Source organism: Trachemys scripta, chromosome 5 (assembly GCF_013100865.1).
Source record: "Trachemys scripta elegans isolate TJP31775 chromosome 5, CAS_Tse_1.0, whole genome shotgun sequence".
NCBI lineage: Eukaryota > Metazoa > Chordata > Testudines > Emydidae > Trachemys > Trachemys scripta.
This window is the reverse complement of record NC_048302.1, coordinates 6,576,846-6,600,058: the sequence shown is the minus strand read 5'-3', so window position 1 is coordinate 6,600,058 and position 23,213 is coordinate 6,576,846. Positions and strand designations below refer to the sequence as shown.

At 44.8% G+C, this 23,213-nt stretch overlaps 1 protein-coding gene across 2 annotated transcripts in view; it reads left to right on the top strand.

The window, feature by feature from the left end:
* Positions 1 to 23,213, top strand: part of TECRL (trans-2,3-enoyl-CoA reductase like) — a 107,626-nt gene that overhangs the window by 18,826 nt on the left and 65,587 nt on the right. The window contains exons 2-3 of one of the 2 annotated variants that reach the window (XM_034771757.1): positions 4,292 to 4,343; positions 5,672 to 5,764. In XM_034771757.1, the coding sequence (XP_034627648.1) occupies positions 5,677 to 5,764 (88 nt within the window). In that variant the 5' untranslated portion in view covers positions 4,292 to 4,343; positions 5,672 to 5,676. The remainder of the gene's footprint in view (positions 1 to 4,291; positions 4,344 to 5,671; positions 5,765 to 23,213) is intronic. The other variant, XM_034771756.1, reaches the window with a different exon arrangement.

The window sequence follows — 23,213 nt, the reverse complement described above, 5'->3', positions numbered from 1 at the left end:
TTCCCTGGGACACATCAGTGGAACGTCCACTGACTTCAGCCCAAAGAGCTAAAGTTTGGCAAAGTCATAAGTAATTGAAAGAAGGGGCTTATAAAGGGAGGTGTTTAGCGCTACAGGCATCAACCCTTATGCTTAGGGATGGCATTTAAAAACCGCAACCTGTCAGAAATGTTTCCTCATTTCTTCCCAACTTCAGCATGTCTCCCACAAAGTTGCACTGCTCTGACATCCGAGGGAGCCAACATTCACTCCTGGACAAATGGTAGCATTGAGGTACAATATCTCCTCACTAATCAGGGCTCAAAACAGGAGGTTTTGTGTTGAATGAGGGGAGGCCGTATGGTTATGTGGACTGTCTTGACTGGGAATCAGGAGTTTCAATTCCTGGCTATGCTGCTGATCTCTGCCTCTGTTTCCCTTTGTCCATTTTGATCATAGGCTCTTTGAGGCAGCAATAGTCTCTCAGTGTTTTGTTTGTTTGTTTGTTTTTTCAGCACCTGTCCCAATAAGGCCCTGCTCTTAAGTGGGGCTGCAGATACTAAGGGTATGTCTACGCTAGCCGCCGGATCGGCGGGCAGCGAGCGATCCAGTGAGGGTCGATTTATCATGTCTAGTCTAGATGTGATAAATTGATCCCCGAGCACTCTCCCGTCAACTCCTGTACTCCCCTGACGCGAGAGGCACAGGCAGAGTCAATGGGGGAGTGGTAGCAGTTGACTCACTGCGGTGAAGACACCATGGTAAGTTGATCTAAGTACATCGACTTCAGCTACGTTATTCACATAGCTGAAGTTGCGTAACTTAGATCAATTTCCTGCCCCCTCCCCCTAGTGTAGACCAGGCCTAACACAAGTAATTAGTGCCCGTAAACATTTCGAAAGTCAGGACTCCTCCCTTTCCAGTGTAAGAACAGACCATGAGCAGTACTGCCCTCGTCTTATGACAGGGATATAAATCTTTAGAGTCTTGATCTGGGTCATGTCTCTGGGGCCAGAAAATAAAATGTCCAGAGTTTAGTCTGGTTTCCTCTGTTTCAGACTCTTATTTCTGGATATACAGCACTTGCTTCTAACAGTGGGAAAGCTTCCAGATCATAAAACATTGTGTGGGGAAAGGTATTTTTGGTAATTTTTAGAGATTTCTAAAATGTAGTCTGACCTTCCCTCTCCTTTCAAGACCTCTGCAGGTGCACTCATGTAACAAAGGGATTCTAGCCTCATATAAAAAGGCAGAGGGATACTGGAATCAGGCCAAGTCTGAAAGCTTTGAAGCATTTTTGTCATGTGTGTACACATTATAGGATGATGTGGTATTCTATAAAGGTCCTGTAGGTACTCTTATGGAATGGCTTATGTACACACCAGATACAGATAAAATGTTTTCTTTTGTCATTGTATCCACAGGGTAAGATAATGCTGGTGCTAGAACTCCAAAACAATGCCCAAGAATTCAGGATCAGACCTTCCTCTCATGTACCTGGTGTAATTTCACTGGGTGAAATCCTGGCCCCACTGAAGTCAAGAGGATGTTTTGCTATTGACTTCAGGGACTTCACCCAGTGAATTCAGTGGCGTTACAGCCCTGGCTACAGACTAACTCTCCACAATTCCAACAGACGCTGGACCTTGGCTGAGGGAAGGAAGAGTTAACTCCCAGCTCTGGCTATCAGCCCTGGGTGGCTAGGGCTGTGCACTCCCGGGATGTGCGAATAAAGGGGACAGCTGGAGTCCCGTACTCAGGCTCTCCTTCCACCCAACTCCACCCCCAATCCCTCACCTAGAAGTAGTGGGGCTCCGGCTGTCAGCCCTGTGGTAGCAGCAGCAGCACAGAAGGATGGTCATGGGCTGCAAAGTCTGCTGTGAAAAGTGATACTGATGAATATCACTTTCCACATTGCCGCCCTTACTTATGTGCTGCTGCTGGCATGTCACTGCCTTCAGAGCTGGGTGCCAGGCCACCAGCTGCTGCTCTCCGCTCCGCCTTCGGCGCTCGGTGGTGATATATGTCCTTGTGGGAGATGGGGATGTAATCAACTACAGATAAAAAGAAAGGGGGAGAGCAATCAAATAAGTTTGAACACCACTGATTTAAATTAAGCCCCACCCCATTTATTCCTTTGGAATTTAACGGAAACTATTTACTGTTCAACTGGAACATATGGTTACATTGCTCTGGTCTGTCAAAATCCAGACCTAGTTGACTGTCTATTCTATATCTTACTCACTTAGGCAACGGATGAATTCATTTGGTTTCTGTATTGAGCTACAGCTGTTGGTTCTTGATCCTCTTATTTCCTTGGATCAATATTCCCCCCCCCCCATTCTCTTCAAAGTTGGCAAGCAAGGAAACCTAAGGTACTTAACTGGCCCCACTACCATGGTTTCTGAGTGCCGAACACCCCTAGGAGTTAGATAAATAGTACTTTCCTCATTTTAAAGATGGGGGAAGTGAGCCACAGAGACCAAACATCTTGGCGATGGTTTCCACAGATGCTTGTGGCGGAGCAGAGAATGGAACGTGGGTCACTGGAGTGACAGGCTGACACTCTAACCACTGGACCATTCTTCCTCTCTTACAGAATTTTAGTCTTTATAAGCCTCATGTAGGAAAATGCGGCCTTCTGCATACTTACTTTAGGCTTTCCATAACTTCAACCATCATAATTTAAATTAGCCATTTTTAACCTACTGGCATCACCACACAAGACTCCCTTCTACAGCCCAAACTAAGATGATCCCACCCTAGCCACTGTATCTTCCAAGACCTTGAAGAGCAGCAGTTCTGTCCTCTTACTGTTTCACATGCAGGTAGACCCATCTCAGCCAGAGCCGAATGGCCCTGGAAAGGAGGCTTGCTGTAATGACGACAAGTCATGTAGGCAGATCTCAGGGAAGCAATGTTCCACTGGAACATCGACAACTTGCACCAGCTGAGGATTCTGTGTTTTCTTCTTGGTCTCTCTGCTTAGATGACCAAGATAGGAGAAGGTCCAAATAACACCACCCTACCAAGAGCTGGACTGGGAGTATTAGCGTATCTTCTACAGGCCACCAATCCCTCATGGGCTTTGATTGCTATTTCCCAGGGCCTGGTATGAATTCTTAACCTAAGAGTCAAATTCTTTGCATCCTTCACCAATTCCTTTAGTGATCCATCTTCTTTCGCTCTTAATTTGCCGTATATCCCTAGTGTCTATCACAGATACAATGTACACTATACCTTTTTAAATCAACATGAATTGTAAAAAAAAAATATTTGATAGCACCAACTGTTTTTCAAAAGTAAAATGCCATGATTGGATTTGTATGTGAACAATAGTGCAGAAAAGAAACTACTTTAGAGAAGAAGCTACAGAAGCGGTCTGCTTGTTCCACAGGTCCCTGATTAACAGGATGACACAACTTTATTGCTCTTCTGTATTGCTAAGAATTAGAGCAAGGCAGTCCCATGGCAGTTATGTCCCGGCCATGTCCTGATTGTCTTCATGAGTTCTTATTAGACTGGGAGCGACTTATTATGACTATTGTGCCCAACCAAGGACCTGGACTCCAGGGTCCTGTAATAAGTGCTGTACAAACTCAGAACAAACAGACCATCCCTGCCCCAAGGAGCGTACAGTATAATACAAGGCCAATAGATGGCTAAAGACAGACATGGGAGTACAAGGAAGCAATGAGACCATATTGGTCTCATTTGGCACACCAGCAATCTAAACCTTGTCAAGTGTGTCGTTTTTTGGTTTTTGTAGGCATCACAGCAAAGGAGAGTTGTAAGGAGGATAACGAAGTAGCTTGTCAGTTCTTTATGGAAATACAGATTCTTATAGCCTTGTACTGAGTAGTTCTTTACTCCTTAAGCAGGCCCTCTTGAAAACTGCCCATTCCCTACCTGTTCCTAGCTCCAAGAGCCAGATTCTGATAATCTCCCTTATAGGGAGTAGTACCTTAGTCCTCAAGGAGTCCCACTGGTTTGATCTTTGGGGAAGGGATTGTCACATGATAAGTAGCAGTTTTCCTCCTCCGCAGTTGGAATTTATGCCAGTGCTGTTTATACCAGTTACAGGCCACATCAGGCTAATCCCAGTTATAACCAAAACATTACATGGGCAAAGAGTGTTGGAGTACAAACAAGAACAGTGAAGTCGCTGCTTTGCATGGACGTTGTCCGAAGCAGCTGTAGGCACATGGAAGTGGTCACTTGTGAAATGAATGTGTGTATGTTCCCATCCCCAGACTAGAAGAGGAGGACAAAGGAGTAAAAACTAATCTGCTCCTGTTTGTTTCTCTTTCAGGTACCTCCATCATTCTCCCTCCTTGATGTAAAACATAAATTTCACAAAACATGTAAGTACTCTGGACGTCCATCTGGAAGCATGCTGGAGGGACTTAATGCTTGGAAAAGTTTGTCAACTTCACTTTCATGACACTTCACACCAGGGCTTAGATTGGCCTGACAGCTGTTTTGGAGTAACAGTGACACCGTGGGAGTGCTGTGGCCTCCCAGACCTGTAGGAGGGTAATATAAAATACATCTGACTTGATATTACAGAAGCAACTAAAGGCCACCACAGAGCCCTGCAGTACGTTGGGTGCTGTACCACACATAGTGACTGACTGTCTTGCCTATCTAGACTACATTCTTCAAAGTGAAGGAGGTAGTGTTTAGAGTGGTTTGGGAATCTTTTGCTGAAACGTCTCCTCCATCACAATGCCAACTTGCCAAAATGGAAACGTTTTGCAGACGAATATCTGTTTCGATTAATCGTTTGTTGGGACAGCTTCAATTCCAAGATACAAAACCAGGGATGGGCAGGGAGCTGCCACCCACCTCCCAAATAGTTGGTGGCCAAGTGGTTGGGGCACTCATCTGGGAGGTAGGAGAGTGGCACCTAAGTCCCTAGTCAGAGCAGAGACTTAACCTGCCTCTTCCACATCCTGCATGAGTGCTCAACTACTGGGGCTATTGGCTATTTGGGGTGGGGCGTGTATGTGGGGGCGCTCTCTGGTTCATGCAGAAATTAAAAGGTCTCTGTTTCATCCTGATGCTCAACAAAACCAAATGTTAAAACCTCAATCTTTCATGAAATGGAATTCTTGCTTTCTGGTCGGCTCTAGTAGTAGGGTCTCCATTTTACAGATGAGGCAAGGCACAGAGGTTATGTGATTTGCTCAGGGTCACACAGTAAATCTGTGTCAGTCCAGAATTACACCCTCCCTTTCTAGTTCCTTTAGCATCAGACAATCCTTCCCCTCTTCTAGGGTTGTTCTTCTTTTGGTCTTTTTCAGATAGCTGAGTATAAAACAATGGATCCTGTTTATTTGTAGATGTGGATTCAAGTAAGAGCAAGCTTACTTGAATCTACATTCCCTCCCCCTCCACGTGCACCTATAAAAATGAGTGGTGATGAAAACCTGGGAGCAAGAGCTGGGAATGCACCTAGACTCCAAAGCTTTGTCTAAAATGTCTATGGAGAATCCTGATGGGTGTGAAGGAACTGTGGTTTGCATGGTTCTTACCTTTGTGGTATATGATGCTGTCCCTGGCTCACTTCTGCAGCATGGGCATTAACTATTTCCCAAAAGAAGTTATTTGAGGTTCTGTGTCTTCCAAAGATGCAAAAAAGGAAATATTTGGCACCTCGTTATCTTCCTACTGTAACTGCTGACTGTAGAGGCAATGATGCAATGTGGCTTCTCTTCCTCTGTTGAGCTGATGGGCCAAATTTGGGAGATGGTGCATTTGAAAACAACTGGAAAGAAAACTAGTAAGTGTATTGCTCTGTAGCACTCCTCTTATTCACATTTCCGTTGGTTTAGCTAAAGCTTTGGTTTAGCTAAGATCCTCACTCAGATAATATCCTGATGCTTATCGTGGGGTGTGTGTGTGTGTGTGTGTAAGCACCTTCTGCATTGACATGGTCTTTCTGAAGCTGGCTATGCCAGTCTTATTGGACCGTGACCCATCAACTAAATGCCATGTGTGCTTGTGATGCCATTTAATGCATGCTCTTGATGTGAGAAAACAGTGATGTCACTTCAGCAACTTTTACATTGAATGGTACCTTCAGAGCCTGTCTCAAAGCCCACTGAAGTCGATGGGAATCTTTCTACTGAGTTTGATGGACTTTGATTAAAAGATATGACCCATAGGTAGCCCCACTGTTATCATGATGTACAATGGTGATAAAGCAAATATCCTTATAGTCTATAAAATATAGCTCCATCCATAGGTGCTTACTGCCCTATGTCCTTTTTAAAATAGGGTCGCCACAAGCAAATATACTGCAATGTCTTTTTTAATTCTGAATTGTCTCCAGGTAATCACAATATTTAAGTAACTTCTTCATAGGTTCTGATTCTGCCACCCTTATGCTAGTGCCTTCCTCCATCCTGACTCTCTGAGCGTCGTGAGAGTAAGGTGGTACTCGAGATGAACTAATGGAAGCAGAGGTGGTCCCTTAGGATTGCAGTCATGCTTCAGACATCTGTTTGCAATTCCCATTCTTTGAATAAGAACTCAACATGAGAAGATACCTGGAATTAAAAGGCTCTTGAGTCCAGGGCAGAAAGGCAATGTAAGAACCACTAGCAGGAACTTAAAGCCAGACAAATTCAAACTAGAAATGGGGCACAATTTTTTTTCAACAGGGAAGGGGATTAACCATTAGAACAAACTAGCAAGGAAAGGGGCTGATTTTTCCGTTGTTTGATCTTTTCCAATGGAGACTGGATTCTGCTCTGGAAGAGATGCTTTTGCCAAACACAAGTTACTGTGCTCAGTACAGGAGTAACTGGGTGAAGTTCTACGCAGAAGATCAGACTAGATCTAATGGTCCCTTCTGGGCTTAATCTCTGAATCTTAGGGCTGAATTTGATTGTGAACACTTGCAGTTGATTACTTTAAACTTCCTTTATTGTGACTGCTCTACGCCAATATAACGCTGTCCTCTGGAGCCAAAATATCTTACCGCATTATAGGTGAAACCGCGTTATATCAAACTTGCTTTGATCTACTGGAATGAGCAGCCCCACTGGAGCACTGCTTTACTGCGTTATATCCAAATTTGTGTTATATCAGGTCGCATGATATCAGGGTAGAGGTGTATTTCTTTTTTGTCTCTGTAAAAGTTTGAGAAATTCAGAACAGGAATGGCTTGAAAACTGTTAATGTTCTTGTGAAGAATGTTTGGGCAGTTGGGGGTTGTATCTGTTCAATTAAAGATGGGATATTTTTTAAAATACATTCACTTAAACTGGTGCAAATTCCTATACAGACTCTTAAATTGACTTAAACTTGGTTTATATTGTTCAGACATTAATGCTAAAAATTCCACACAAGGGTGTACATCAGTTTAACTAAGATCAAGTTGGAATTTTTTTTGCTTGGTTAAACCAGTGCAACCTTGTGTGAAACCAGCCTTGTGACACCATTCATTACACCTAATAGTACCATATTCCTCATGTACTCCTAATGACGTTGATGGAGCTGTGTATGGAGTAAGTTGCTCTTTAGCACGAGTAAAGGTATGACAATGTAGCTCTATATTGCCCACTGGGCAAGCTTTGTGACACAGCTTTTCCTGTAAGTTTGTTACCTGCTACTCTACTTCTATCTAGTCTCCCTAAAAAGTGGATTGTTCTCTTAGGGCTGGTCTACACTATGGGGGGGGGGGTGGAATGGGGAGGTGGAAGAGAATCAATCTAAGTTACGCAGCTTCAACTACATGAATAACGTAGCTGAAATCTACATACTTAGATCTACTTACCGTGGTGTCTTCACTGCAGGGTGTCAATGGGAGACGCTCTCCCGTCAATTCCCTTTGCACGTCTCGTTGAGGTAAATACCGGAGTCTACGCTAGAGCGATCGGCAGTCGATTTATCACATCTATAATAGACATGATAAATTAACCCCCCCCCCACACACACACACACAGGATCGATCGCTGCCCATCGATCCGGCCAGTAGTATAGACAAGCCCTCAGTCTAGCACTTCTTTCCTACCACTTCTGATTCACTAATTTTTCCTCAATACAACTCTATCATTTTTGGTTTAATTTCATCCCTTTTCTCCCACTCTTATAGCTGCTAGCCTTCATGTGTGTGCACATGCATGGATGCACAAATGGGGCATGAGGGGAAGGCAATCGGTAAATACAAACCTTTTACGAAGGGGCAGAAAATAGTTGCGGGTGTAGAGGCTACATTTTCAATGCTCAGTCTGTGAAATTTTATCTTCACAATAGATCACTGATAGTATGAAATATCTCACCTGCTAATTACCCTCATTTTATGGTTCTCACTCTCCGGTATTCTCAAATAAGCATGCATGTGCACCTGCTCCCTCTTCATCCATTTCCCGTTGATCACCCTTGTTAAGTTCTCTCCCTAGCTTGTAGCCTGCCTTGGTGAGCAAGTCATCTCTGTTCAACACCAATCCTTTCCTAGTAGTGATCAGGGTCTGTTTCACTGCCCACCACAATGAAGAAGGGTGTGGCAACTGAATTATAGATTTTTTTATTTGGTGATCCATCATGCTCTTTAAGGTTACAGCTTGTTACTGTGTTTTTTGAGATTCTAATTGCAGTAGATTCTAATTCAGTCTTTTCAAGAACTCATAGGAACACATTCTGAAGTCCATTCTCAGTCCTCATTTGGGCAAAACTCCCATTGGCTTGACAGAGTCTGATTGAAGTCACACTCAGTAGTGGGTTATAGTGTGTGACATTGATGTGAATGGAGCAAACCTGGTCTACAGCAGCTGAGGACCAGGCCCTCTAGCATCTATGAATCAGGGAAGAGTAGTTTAGGTTCAGGGTTTGGTCTACCGAATCTGATGCAAGTTGAACACTTGGGTCTTCAGGTTCTTAACCCTAGATCATGTAGGATATTCTCACATTAATACCTACTGGTTAGAGAGCTTTTCAGCTGTAGATCTCAAAGCGCTTAAGAAACAAGGAAGTATCATATCCCGCTTTTACAGATCTAACTGCTAGCATCTCCTTTGAATTTAATGATTCTAGCAGGAAGTGTAGCCTAGTAGATAGACCTCTGGAATTGGACGCAGAATGACATTCTTCCTGGCTCCTCCACTGGCCTTGGGAGAGTTGGAGCAAATCACTTCACTGCCTTGTGCCTCAGTTTTCCCATCTGTAAAATGGCCATAATGATACCATTCTCCTTTGGAAAGTGTTTTGAGATAAGAACTGGGTGTTATAATGGGCCCGAACAAAATGATGAGCAGTGGAGGGTGTCAAAATCAAGCACTGACAAATAAAACATGTTATTCCTTATGTGCTTTGTCTAATGCAGTGGTTCCCAAACTTTTTTCTGCCAAGTAACCCTTTGGTATCTCACTAAATGTCCTGGACCCCTTTTACTTCCAGTGTTACTGGAATACCTATGTCAGCATGACCTCTCCCAGCCGGTACGTGACAGGTCAATCTGTGCAGAGGATGCCATTTTGTTCTCAAAACTGCTGGAACCCCTTTTGGGCCCCCTCTCTGTGACTCACAGCAGACTCTCCAGGGACCCCACTTTAGGAACCACAGGTCTAGTTATGTTTATTTTGTCAAGCTTTGCTTTTCCTTTTGATAGAAGTATGGTTGTGTTAATTAAAAACAGTGACTTGGAGAGCAGGCCAAACTTTTGGGGCTGATGTCCATGGCATTCTCGCTAACTTTTATTAGTTTGCAAAGTTTTGTTAGAGTTGGGAAAGATTCTCGAGAACTATAAAGTGGAAAATGTAATTACTCAAGGATCAAGGACCCAGCCTCTAGAACAGGTAATAAAATGGGGAAGCCATCCAGCATACTGATCAGGGAAAAGGATTTCAAGGTTATGGGCAGAAATTAGCGAGGGGAAAAAATGATTGGATCAGCAGAAGAGTAGAATACTGCAATGAAACTGCTGGATCATAAAGCAACAGAGCCAGCCAGAAGAGGGCTCCCTAACCTCCCTAGGACAGGAAAGGGGAGGCCTGTCTGAGGTTACGGGACATGACTCAGAAGTGACCCATGGGCTGGAAGTGAGCTGCAGCTCTGGTTGGAGGCAGCAGCCTGTCAGTAAAGGGAGGGCTGGAGAGCAGGCCCCTTGGGAGTTGGGGCTGGAAGGCCTGAGAGCTGGACAGAGTCACTCCCTGTTGCTTGCAGGGGACTAGCCGGAGCTGCAGCAGAAGTGGAAGAGTCATTGTGCACACTGTGACCTTCACACCTAGGGGCCGGGGTGGGAACTGCTGGGTTTATCTGTTTGCTTTAACAGTTACAGCTATCAAGGCCAGGGTTTCTGCACCTTTCATTTCTGGCTGCCCTGGAAGAAATCTCTTCCTGGACTGAAGTATTCTAGGGAGTCTTCCCTGGCTAGACCCCAGACAGCCCAATACTCGGTGCATGTACAGAACTTGCCTCTGGTACAAAGGACACACTGCCAGACAGGTAGAGGGAAGTGGGGTCAGTTACAATACAAAACAGGTGGGCAAGAAAGATTCTGGCTGGTGCGTGTGCCACCCTGAGTACACATTGGCTACAATCTGCCCCCCTCAAGTGGTGGCTGGGCCAGCTCATGAGAGAGCCTGCTGCAGCCTTGGCTAAGAGAGATGCATCTCTCAGCACAGGCAGTAGAGGCTTATGCTTTAAGCTGAAGAGGTCCCAGGCTTGATTCCAGTTGCTGCTGACCAGGGTCTGTCTGCATTCTTCTTGATCTAACAGGTATTACTAGAGCTCAGCAGAGTGGAAAAACAAATGAGTGGACTAAAATCCTCATCCTCTAGCTCCAAAACATGAAGCTGCCATCGTTTGAGATAAAAGATGGTACAAGAGTGCTCTTCAAATGAGAAGTTTATGTAGGTAAATACTTAGTAGATGCAGCACCAGTAGATGATGCTCAATGAGAGAGATAGAATCAGCTGTAGGCTTTATAGGACCAATAAAATGTGTTTCTGTATATTGCAAATGGCTTCCTCTGTGCAGAGGTTTATGTGGGGTGTTTAACAAAGGAGATCTCCTTTACTGCCTGTTCTAAAACCCCTGGAAGCTGGTGAAAAGATTCCCATTGACTTCACTTGGCTTTGCATCAGGCCTGTAATGTATGGTAGTGTTGGGTACCCTCTCCGCTCTGTGGTTTGGCAAGCAGAAGGTAGCACCAGCAACACCCACACAGACATAGGAGATCACATGGTCTTTTCCAGCAGCGCTGTGGGCCTCTATCCAGCCCCCTGCTGGCTTTTTTCTGAACATCAAGGGCTGTCTGCCAGCTCTGCTCCTTCTGTGGCTTCTCTTGCTGGGTGGAGCACTGCTGAGAAGCCAGAGTGTGGGGAAGGCTGATTGCTTGGAAGAGGAGCAGCTCATTTAACAACTGCTGCTTCCTGTTTGTAGGCAAGCCTGGGCCAGGTTTACAAAAGGGGGCAAGTGGCTGTGTGGGCCATGTGGGCGAGGGGATACCTAGGGTAAAGACTTCCCTTCCAGCAGCTGCAGTAAGGCCAGCCCCACAGAGAATCCTAGAATATCAGGGTTGGAAGGGATCTCAGGAAGTCCTCTAATCCAACCCCCTGCTCAAAGCTGGGCCAACACCAACTAAATCATCCCAGCCAGGGCTTTGTCAAGGTGGGCCCTAAAAACCTCTAATGATGGAGGTCCCACCATCTCCCTAGGTAACCCATTCCAGTGCTTCACCACCCTCCTAGTGAAAAAGTGTTTCTTAATATCCAGCCTGGACCTCCCCCACTGCAACTTGAGACCATTGCCTCTTGTTCTGTCATCTGCCACCACTGAGAACAGCCGAGCTCCATCCTCTTTGGAACCCCCCCTTTCAGGTAGTGGAAGGCTGCTATCAAATCCCCCCCGCTCTTCTCTTCTGCAGACGAAATAAACCCAGTTCCCTCAGCCCCTCCTCATAAGTCATGTGCCCCAACCCCCTGATCATTTTTGTTGCCCTCCTCTGGACTCTCTCCAATTTGCCCACATCCTTTCTGTAGTGGGAGAGACACCAAATAGGACACAGATAACAATAAAATTATGGGAACTGGAAAAACTGCAGTTATCAGAGAGGATGAGTATTCTTAATACATCAGTAATTCCATTTGGAGAACGGGCCTGACACTAAGCTACATAGTTCCGAGAGGTAACCAGGCATGCTCTGGGGTTTAGTCATTAAGAGTGTCAGGAAAGAGGCCAGTGATTGCTCAGCAACGCCTTGTCTACCAGTTTGGTAGAAGCAGGGAAGTCTGATAACAGTCTTGCTAAGAACCTGCAATTCCTCTGATCTCTCCACACTGCCTATTCAAGCAGGAGTCTGAGGTGGGAGAAAGTTAATGAAATCTGTCAGTTTGGATGCCTGGAAAGACAGATCTGCACTATGAATACACCTGCTGGGGACTCAGAGGCTAAATCGTGCTATTTATGGCTCTCCCAAACCAGTTTTGTAGTCTAGGCCTGTCAATCAGCCAGGGAGCCTTCAAGTGTCACAGAAGCTGAAGAGACGCAAATAAGCTGTGTCTAGGACATGAAGGCTCACAGGGGGATCTTTCCTGCCCTCTCCACTGAGGAGAGCAGGGTTTTTATTTATAAAGGTTTTTTTGGAAGAGTGACCTGATCCTATCCTGGGGCCAGTGGCTGGGGCTGGATTCTCTCTCTGGACAGAAAGGTGGTTGTGGCGGGGACAATTTGTAACAATTCACACATTCTCCAGATAGCTGTCTCCAGCCCAGAGCTATGACTGCAAACCATGGGCTTGTAGAGGGCAGCCAGAATCCCGCTGACTAGGTCGGTCGACTGCAAGGCCAATATCCATAGCGTCCAATCCCCAGGGCAGATTTACAGATAATTTGGGCTTGGCAATCACTTCCATCTGTTCTTTTCAATAAGACTTCCTCCGTCCATGCTCGTAGTAACTCAGGTGGAAACGCACAATGAAGTGTGTTCAGTGGGGACAGATAGTTAAAGCAAAGGGAGTGAAGAAATACAGCAAGTTCATTTGGGCAAATTATTCATTCATCTTTGTTGACCTTGTCAATGGAAATGGTTTGATTGGGAGAAGACATTTGGAGGTTTTGGTGCAGATTAAAGATACTAATAGAAACGTGTTATGGTGAATTTCTGTACCACATTAATGAAAAAACATTAAAGCTCTGTTCTAGAGTTCCTTACAATGATCTTACTGTCTTTGCTGAGACAACAGCATTTACTGAGCAGGTTTTAACGAACACTTAGATGTCTTTGCTATTATTACGGTAGCATCTATGGACCCGAATTCAGAGTGGTGCCCCTTACTCTGTGTTTGTGCGAGGTGTTGTACAAAGTAAGAGACAGCTCCTGCCCCAAAGAACGTACAATCGAAATGGGAGGACAGATGAATGCTTTGATATCGTCGTGCCTATTTTACAATTAGAGCAGAGACAGTAAGGCCCAGATCTACAAAAGGACTTAGGTGCCCAAGGGTCTGTCAGCATTAGAGCAGCACAGAGAGAGAGCTCGGTCAACAAAATAATTTTTCCTTCAACCTAGCTGCATCTACACCAGGGGGTGAGTTTGAGCTAACTACAGCACTCAGGGTGTGAAATTTTTCATGGCCTTGAGCCATTAAGCTAGGCCAATCGAACTTCTAACTGTAGACCAGGCCTAAATCTGGGAGGGGGTGGGGCTTAGGAATCACCCCTCCCCTCAGCATCTGCTATTGGCTAGCTTACGTGGTGTCCCCACCCACCTCACGTAGTGTATTGGCCGTTGCCCATTCTTAAGCGCCAATCTCTCCCCATTCATTGTATGGGGAGCCTAGGGGCCTAATTCAGGCTTTGTGGATTCCACTGAGTGGCTAAGCACGTAGAAGCTATGCATTGCCCTCTCCACATTGCAGTGCCTCCGTGATTCAGTGACGGTCTCAGAGCGGGGAACTGAGTGCAAAGCTCCACGTGGTCATTGGGCCTCTTATGCTTTGTTTTCATCCACACAGCAAGAAATATGAGGCTGCCCGATTGGTTCAGTTGTGGACACATCTGCACAAGCATGTTTGTATCCTAGACAAGCGCCGGTCCGCTGGTTTAGGCTTGTGTTAGCTGAACTGGTGGCTCATGTGTTCGGATAACTGAAAGTCACATGGGAAACTTGGAGTTTGTTTCTTTTACTTATTAAATGAAGTCCATACAGTGGAGGGGCTACCACTGATCTTGCTTGGTTTAAAAAAAAAAAAAAGCTAGACTGCATGATCAATTCCGAGACTTTTCCTGAAAGGCATTTTAAATGTTTAGTTCAGACTTGTCTCCCACTTTGTTTGTGTCTCTTCATGCTCCTAGGATTTATCTACAACTCCTTTGGACAGGTTTGCATAGTAAGGGTCAGTGAAAGAAGGCTCCAGCTGTTACTGAAGTATCACACTTGTCTGTGTGTCTCAAGAGTGTGCCTGGCGCATGTGTATAGAGAAAAGCATTGGGGTAACCAAGTTAAAAGCTTCTTTGGGTACCCTCTGTTTCTTTTTCACGGAGAGTTTGAATTGTGTTGTGTGGAGCGATTAGGAATAGCTATTTGATCAGACTCAGAACATCGGATCAAATATTCCTGGAGTGGTGTTTTCTGCAGGTTACAAGCTACTCCTCCTCGAGAATATTTATGATTTGTGTTAACTCATGACGCTGGTGAGGCAATCCTGAATTCCTCAGACAAGGAGGATGGCTTTGTGTTTCAAACTCTGGGCAAGGATTTAGGCTGTCTGGGTTCAATTCCTGATTTTGCTGCAGACTTCCTGTGTAACCTTGGGCAAAGTCACGTAGGGCAGACATTTAAAGGTATTTAGGTGCCTAACTTGAATAGAAATCTGGTACTTACGGCCTAATCCAAAACCTATGGGAGTCATTCCACTATCTGAATGGGTTTGGATCAGGCCCTTTCTTTTTCTCTGACTCCGTTTCTTCTCTATAAAATGGGAATAACTTTCCCCCATCCTTTGCCTGTCTGGTTCAGGTCATGATCCTGTAAGGAGACCTTGGGACGTTAGCACATATTTAGAGTTAGCATGTGTTTACGTGGTTTGGTGACTCCCAATGGATTTAAGCACATGCTTACATGCTTTGTGGAACTGGAGGAATCTAGAAGAATGGAGATTTCTGAAATCCAAACCCTACTCTGCTGATTAAATGTTTGTGAAAAGAAGACGACCTTGATAAACACAAAACCATTTCAGCATTTAAACCACTGACAGAACAGTCGAGATCATCGCAAAAACATTAATGCAAATGAAAATTGTTTCCGGTTTTGGCAGCTGCTGATTTGATTTTTATTGCAGTGCATTAGCAGGACTACAGATATTTCTGATGAGTAATGTAGTAATAATAATAATAAAAAGGCAGTGAATCTATTGAGACATATCTTGGAGCAGAACTGGTCCTCTTTGCTCTCTGGGACATTTTTCCTAGCTGAGATTTACAGAGCTCTAACACTGCATCATAACGACATCCTGTGTAAACAATCTCCGAACGAATGTAAGATATCATTTAAATGCCTCATTAGGAAAAGGAAATTTCATAGATTATTTGATGTTGTTGTGACTTTTTTAGTTTACTTTTATTAATTTATGTTTGCATTTGCAGGGGATTTAATTGACAGATATGCAAGCGAAACAACATAACTCTTTTCCAAGGCTGCTCTAGTATTTATCCTATTTATTATTGTAGTGCATCGGAGGCATCTGAGAATGTGGCTCCATTGTAGTAGGTGCTGCATAAACATGTAGTGAGCCCTGAGGAGTCACAGTGAAGCAGGTTCAGGCCTACAAAATGCTACCAACATCGCTTTGATTCTTTTAAAAAAAACCTCCTGGACTAATTTAGACTCCGACATTCAATGTTCCCCCAGTAATAGACATTGTTAGCATTAAGGCTGTGTTCTCAGCGGGTGTGTTGGGACAAACAGTGGATGCTGGGAACAAACAGTGTAATGAAAGTTCAACAGCAGAGCTGTTAAGCCAGGAGAGGAATCCTGGCCCCAATGCTGTCAATGGCAAAACGCCTATTGATTGCAATGGGGTCAGATTTCTCAATGGGCTCCACACCTATAAATGGGCCGGATTTCCCAAAGATCTTCGCTCCCATGGAGGCACCTGAATGAGATGAGGAGATTTGCAGAAGAGCTCAACACTCCGCAGTTCCCCAGGGGAGCTACTAAGATCTTCTGCAAATACAGCCATATGTGACACGTCGAGTGATCCGCTGTAAGGCACGGTCCTGCAGGTGTTGGTGGGATACCGAATCTTGAGAGATGTGGCGATGATCTCCCCTGTTAAAAGTTAAGACAAAGGAATGATCCCTCTTTTCTCAGCTCTCACAGGGGCCTACCAGAGAAAGAGGAAATTCCTAACTGACTGTAAGGATCCTAGTGCAGCCCCTGATGCAGGCCAGAGCAGAATCGCATGACTCTCTCGGGAGGTAGGTCCAGCTCCACAAAGGCTCCTAATGTTTGTTTAAGTCAAGGGAACTTAGGAGCTTAATTACTTCTGTGGATCTGGGCCATAGTACATAACCAGCTGAAGTGCCGACCAGTCCCAGCTCCCTGCTGCTGCAATTATTGCCAGCCTGTCCTCTGGAAACCCCCTGCTTCCAGCAGGCCAAGGAACCAAAGCTCTGGGATAGGCTGAGACAATGGAAAATGGAGTGAGGAACAGGAGAGCATGGACTCAGGACTAAGGGCCTTGTTGGGCCACTGTGAAGGGGAAATGTGCTGCATGATCTAAAAAATAAAAAGGAGTCAAATAAAAAATGGAAACTAGGACAAATTACAAAGGATGAATATAAGCAAACAACACAGGAATGCAGGGGCAAGATTAGAAAGGCAAAGGCACAAAATGAGCTCAAACTAGCTACGGGAATAAAGGGAAACAAGAAGACTTTTTATCAACATATTAGAAGCAAGAGGAAGACCAAAGACAGGGTGGGCCCACCGTTCAGTGAAGAGGGAGAAACAGTAACGGGAAACTTGGAAATGGCGGAGATGCTTAATGACTTCTTTGTTTCGGTCTTCACCGAGAAGTCTGAAGGAATGCCTAACATAGTGAATGCTAATGGGAAGGGGGTAGGTTTAGCAGATAAAATAAAAAAAGAACAAGTTAAAAATCACTTAGAAAAGTTAGATGCCTGCAAGTCACCAGGGCCTGATGAAATGCATCCTAGAATACTCAAGGAGCTAATAGAGGAGGTATCTGAGCCTCTAGCTATTATCTTTGGAAAATCATGGGAGATGGGAGAGATTCCAGAAGACTGGAAAAGGGCAAATATAGTGCCCATCTATAAAAAGGGAAATAAAAACAACCCAGGAACCAGTTAGTTTAACTTCTGTGCCAGGGAAGATAATGGAGCAAGTAATTAAGGAAATCATCTGCAAACGCTTGGAAGGTGGTAAGGTGATAGGGAATAGCAAGCATGGATTTGTAAAGAACAAATCGTGTCAAACCAATCTGATAGCTTTCTTTGATAGGATAACGAGTCTTGTGGATAAGGGTGAGGCTGTGGATGTGGTATACCTAGACTTTAGCAAGGCATTTGATACGGTCTCACATAATATTCTTATCGATAAACTAGGCAAATACAACTTAGATGGGGCTACTATAAGGTGGGTGCATAACTGGCTGGATAACCGTACTCAGAGAGTTGTTATTAATGGTTCCTAATCCTGCTGGAAAGCCATAACAAGTGGGGTTCCGCAGGGGTCTGTTTTGGGACCGGCTGTTTTCAATATCTTCATTAACGACTTAGATATTGGCATAGAAAGTACGCTTATTAAGTTTGCGGGTGATACCAAACTGGGAAGGATTGCAACTGCTTTGGAGGACAGGGTCATAATTCAAAAGGATTTGGACAAATTGGAGAAATGGTCTGAGGTAAACAGGATGAAGTTTAACAAAGACAAATGCAAAGTGCTCCACTTAGGAAGGAAAAATCAGTTTCACACATACAGAATGGGAAGAGACTGTCTAGGAAGGAGTACGGCAGAAAGGGATAACTATACCTATCTCACAAAACTGGAAGGGACCTTGAAAGGTCATCAAGTCCAGCCCCCTGCCTTCACTAGCAGGACCAAGTACTGGTTTTGCCCCAGATCCCTAAATGGCCCCCTCAAGGATAGAACTTACAACCCTGGGTTTAGCAGGCCAATAATCTAGGGGTTATAGTGGACCACAAGCTAAATATGAGTCAACAATGTGATGCTGTTGCAAAAAAAGCAAACATGATTCTGGGATGTATTAACAGGTGTGTTGTGAGCAAGACACGAGAAGTCATTCTTCCGCTCTACTCTGCTCTGGTTAGGCCTCAGCTGGAGTATTGTGTCCAGTTCTGGGCACCGCACTTCAAGAAAGATGTGGAGAAATTGGAGAGGGTCCAGAGAAGAGCAACAAGAATGATTAAAGGTCTTTAGAACATGACCTATGAAGGAAGGCTGAAAGAATTGGGTTTGTTTAGTTTGGAAAAGAGAAGACTGAGAGGGGACATGATAGCAGTTTTCAGGTATCTAAAAGGGTGTCATAAGGTGGAGGGAGAAAACTTTTTCTCCTTAGCCTCTAAGGATAGAACAAGAAGCAATGGGCTTAAACTGCAGCAAGGGAGGTCTAGGTTAGACATTAGGAAAAAGTTCCTAACTGTCAGGGTGGTTAAACACTGGAATAAATTGCCTAGGGAGGTTGTGGAATCTCCATCTCTGGAGATATTTAAGAGTAGGTTAGATAAATGTCTATCAGGGATGGTCTAGACAGTATTTGGTCCTGCCATGCAGGCAGGGGACTGGACTCGATGACCCCTCGAGGTCCCTTCCAGTCCTAGAATCTATGAATCTATGAAAGGGTTAAGCTTCTGGTGAACGTTTATATGTCACCGTTCCTGTATGTCAATAGAGAAGAGGGACGGACCAGTGGTTAGGGAGCTAGCCTGGGACTTGGGAGACCTCAGCCCAATTCTCTGCTTGACCACAGGTTTTCTGTGTGAATGTAGGCAAGTCACTCAGGGCCAGGTTTGTAAAGGTATTTAGGTGCCTAAAACTGCCGGTAGACACCTAATGGGGTTTTCAAAAGCACTTAGGAACCTAACTCCTATTGCTTTCAAAAGGGACTTCCATTTGAATGTGTTTCAGTGGCTAAGGCAAAGTAGTTATGCTGAAATGGAGGGAGAATTAATCCGTGCCAGGTACGGAACTGGTACAAATTACTTCCCCCTGGAACAAAGGGGAGCTGGGTGCCTGACTCTGATTCGGGGTCATAATCTGGACCCAGATACATGCTGCCCTTCACTCCGGGCTTGTGGCAAAGCTACAATTTAGCCCTATGCTATTAGCTGGAATTAATTTTCAGTGTAGTGAATTAAACAATGAATTAAAAGAATTTAATTTACAGTATGCAAGAAATAAGGTCAATTAAAATGTACTCAGTTAACTGTAGCAGATGTTGGTGGAGCTGTGTGATGTTTGAACACTCTGCCATTATGGAAAGTGAATGAATGCATCATCATTAGATTAGAGATTAGTTTTATGCTTTAGTCAGTCAAGCAAATATGGAAATATAACTACAGTTTTACCTCTATTAATAACTGCTAATTGCCTGAGAGGTGGTGTTTTAAAGACATGGGGCCAGATCATTGGCATTAGCCTTTCTGTGCAGGTCGGGGATGGACTGTAAAGGCGTCTTTAATATAGTTGGGCAGGAAATGGCTTTACTATTCCTCAAATATTTTTGAGTTCAAATTTTGTTCTCATCTCAAATTGGGCTGGAAAGTTGAAATCTCAGTTTTTGCGAAAGCAAAAAAATAAATATATTGTTTCTGGTCTATTGAAACATTTCACTTTAAAAAAATATTTCATTTTGATTTGTCCTTTTTTTTTTTGCCTTTTTTGTCTCATTAGCTTAAATTTTGAAATGAAAACTTGCTTAGAATCAGAAAACTGGAATTATTCACTTTGAATCGTTTCGTGGTGACAATTCTGAAACTTTTCTCAACCTTTTTCATTTGAGTCTGGAGATTTGTCAAAATGGACCTTGATTCTTGAATTCTCAGTTTTGACAAATCCGCATTTTTGATTGCAGGGAGGAATTTAGAACATAAAAACGGCCATCCTGGGTCAGACCAAATTTCCATCCAGCCCAGTATCCTGTCTACTGACAGTGGCCAATGCCAGGTGTCCCAGAGGGAGTGAACCTAACAGGCAATGATCAAGTGATCTCTCTCCTGCCGTCCATCTCACCCTCTGACAAACAGAGGCTAGGGACACCATTCCTTATCCATCCTGGCTAATAGCCATTAATAGACTTAATCTCCATGAATTTATCTAATGTTTATCAATGTTTATCAAAACATTCCTGACCAGCTCCGATCTTTGTCACCTTTACTCCACCCCATGCCCCAATTCTCTCCCCGTCTCCCATATTTGCTGATCCCGGGGAGGAAGTTGCAACGTAGAGTAGCCCTAAGACTACTCTGAGCTATGCAGCTGCTTATGGCATTCCGGCAGCTGGCAATTGCTGTGTGGAGACCATGGCCACCAGGCCCGGCTCTGGCTTTTTTGCTGCCCCAAGCAAAAAAAACCCCAAAAACCTGTGGGGTGGCCAGAGCCAGGGTGCAGGGGTACTCCCTGCGCTGCAGACGTGCCCCGGGCAGTGGAGTGCACGCCCCGGCTAGCAGGGGGAGGGAGTGGGGGGGGAGAGAGAGAGAAGGGGGGCAGCCAGGGCTTCCTTCAGTGGGGTGCTCGCCACGTGGCCCCTCCCACCGTACCACCTGCTGGGAGGGCTCCACGCCTCTGTGGTCGGCGGGCAGGGAAGAACGCGGGCTGCCCTGCTAGGCTTGCTGCAGACCTGGCACCGGCTAGGGCAGACGGAGCGCGCAGCCCGCTCCCAGCAGGGTGCTCCCCTCCTCCACGCCGCCGCCCCCTACAGGGCGGCCGGATTGGCGAAGCAAAAAGAAAAAAAACCCTGCGGGGCGGCCGGAGCGGCGAAGCAAAAAAAAAAAAAATAAAGGATGGAGGGAAGCCGCCCCTTAGAATCTGCCGCCCCAAGCACGAGCTTGCTCGGCTGGTGCCTGGAGCCGGCCCTGATGGCCACACCCCCTTTTGGTCATTTCACTCCCTTTATGCCAGTGGCCACTACTGTCCCTATACCATCCAGTGATTTCCTCACACATGGAGAACACTCAGGCAGCTGAATCCACCTGCATCGTCGCTGTTTTGAGTTGAGGGATTGGCCAAATGTCCGTGAAAGAAGGACTGCAAATATCACCATCTGAAAATATCCCAATCCATGCGGTAGGCAGAAAACAGACACTGAGTTTTTTCCAAATGCCCCGGTAAAAGGAGCCCATGGTAAGAATTCTACTGTTGTAGGTCAGTTGGAGCATGTTTCATTAACTCTCCCACACAGCCTTGAGTGAGTGCGGAGATCATTCAGCACCTCCCCGGAGGTGGTCAGCCCTGAGAATGTGCCACTTATCAAGGAAGACAGAGAAGTCAAAGCTGAGATAGGGTTCTGTTCTCTTGTCCGCGCTGAGTGTGAACTTCCCAACAGAAGTAGCCTTTCTGGGAAAGCCAAGTAGAGGAAAGGGGTTCTGCCCAGTCTGATTAAATTCTTATCAGCTGTGTGTTCTCTGCCTATAGCTCTGTCCGGAGCTGCCGAGTAAAAAAATATTTCGCAGCCTTAAAAATAAATGGTAGCGTCCAAAACAAACCTTTTGCAGCTCTGATAGTGGGAGGAGGGCATATGCAATCAGTGTGCTGGGAACAAAGCATTATCAGAGCAACACTTCCTCACTGCAAATCACAGCAACTCTTGGTTCGGTCTGAAACTGGCACCGGTTGAAACTGACCCCAGATTTTTTAAAAAGTAAAAATAAACCTTCATTTCACAGTGTTGTTTTTGAGTCCAGGTGGGATATTCCAATAGTTACGCTATTAGCCTAGGGTTTGAGAGAGACGGCTTCAATCCCCTACTCTACTGTCCATTTCCTGTGCGTGGGCAAGAGCCAGACTTCCAAAGCTATTCAGTCAAAGTCAATGGGAATTAGGCACCTAACCTGCTTAGGCATTTAGGGGCATTTACAAAAGTGCCTATCTGAACCTTTAGATGCCTAAAGAGCTTGGAAAATGGGGCATTATTCTCACTGTGCCTCAGTTCCCCATCTATACCGTGGGGATAATAGCACTGCCCATCCTCCCAGAGGTGGATTACAGATTGTCAGGTGCTCAGACACTATAGTTATTGGGCTATATAAGTACCTTTGTTTGTTCCGTAGCGTGAGATCCCTGGTATTTTTGTCACACTTTGTCCTGAGGTTCCATTTATAAAGGGTTAATAAATGAGTAATGTCTATTATACATATGTTACAGGCATGAACAATGTGTTTTACCAATGGTTATAAATACAGCAGTAGAAGAAGGTGTCAGCGATGGTCATAAGCAACCTGTTGGACTCTGTAACAACTGAGTAAGCATTTGTTACAACATTTATTACTCGTTTATTGACCTGTTATAAACACATTGAAACACAGCCACTGTTCCTTGAGGCCATTGTTTTTTCGAGCCCATGTGAACAGGAATCAACCTTAATAGTGGGTCTTCATCCTGATCCCTCTGAGCTAGAGACATTCAACTTGCCCTTGACTTACCCAACAAGATCATGGTCTATCCTATTTTAGTTCTTTCCCCAGCAGGGTATATCGGCACCAACTTCATCATTTTCAAAGGCTTTCCAAGATGTGTAATAAGAAAGCCCGATACAACCTTAGCTACCATGGGACAGATAATTTCTGTTGTGAACGTAAGTCTCCAGCATGTACCAGCGCTACTGTTTTAATTGTTGCTGCAGTTTCAGAATGAGCAAAGGCAGGCCTCTGCTGAATCACTTCCATCCGTCAGGTATGCAAAGGACCTGTTTCTCTGGAATTGCTGAATAATGAGGTGGCCATCAACTGTTAGAGCTGGTGTTAGGTGTTGATTTCGCTAAAGTCACGACTCCAGCAGGCAGTGGCATTGTTAAATGGATTGATTTATAGCTACAACCACCACTTCAAATGTCAGTCCCGTCAGAATATCTATTTTCCTGTTTTGCCACATCCCACTTTGTTTGCTATTAATGCAGTAAAAAATCATTTAAATGCAAATGCATGCCTAAAAATTCAAAATTAATTATAGCTTCTGCAGGCTACATGGAAAATTAATAATGCATGGACTTGGCTTTTTCTTTAGACTTTACAAGCTGAAAGAAGAAA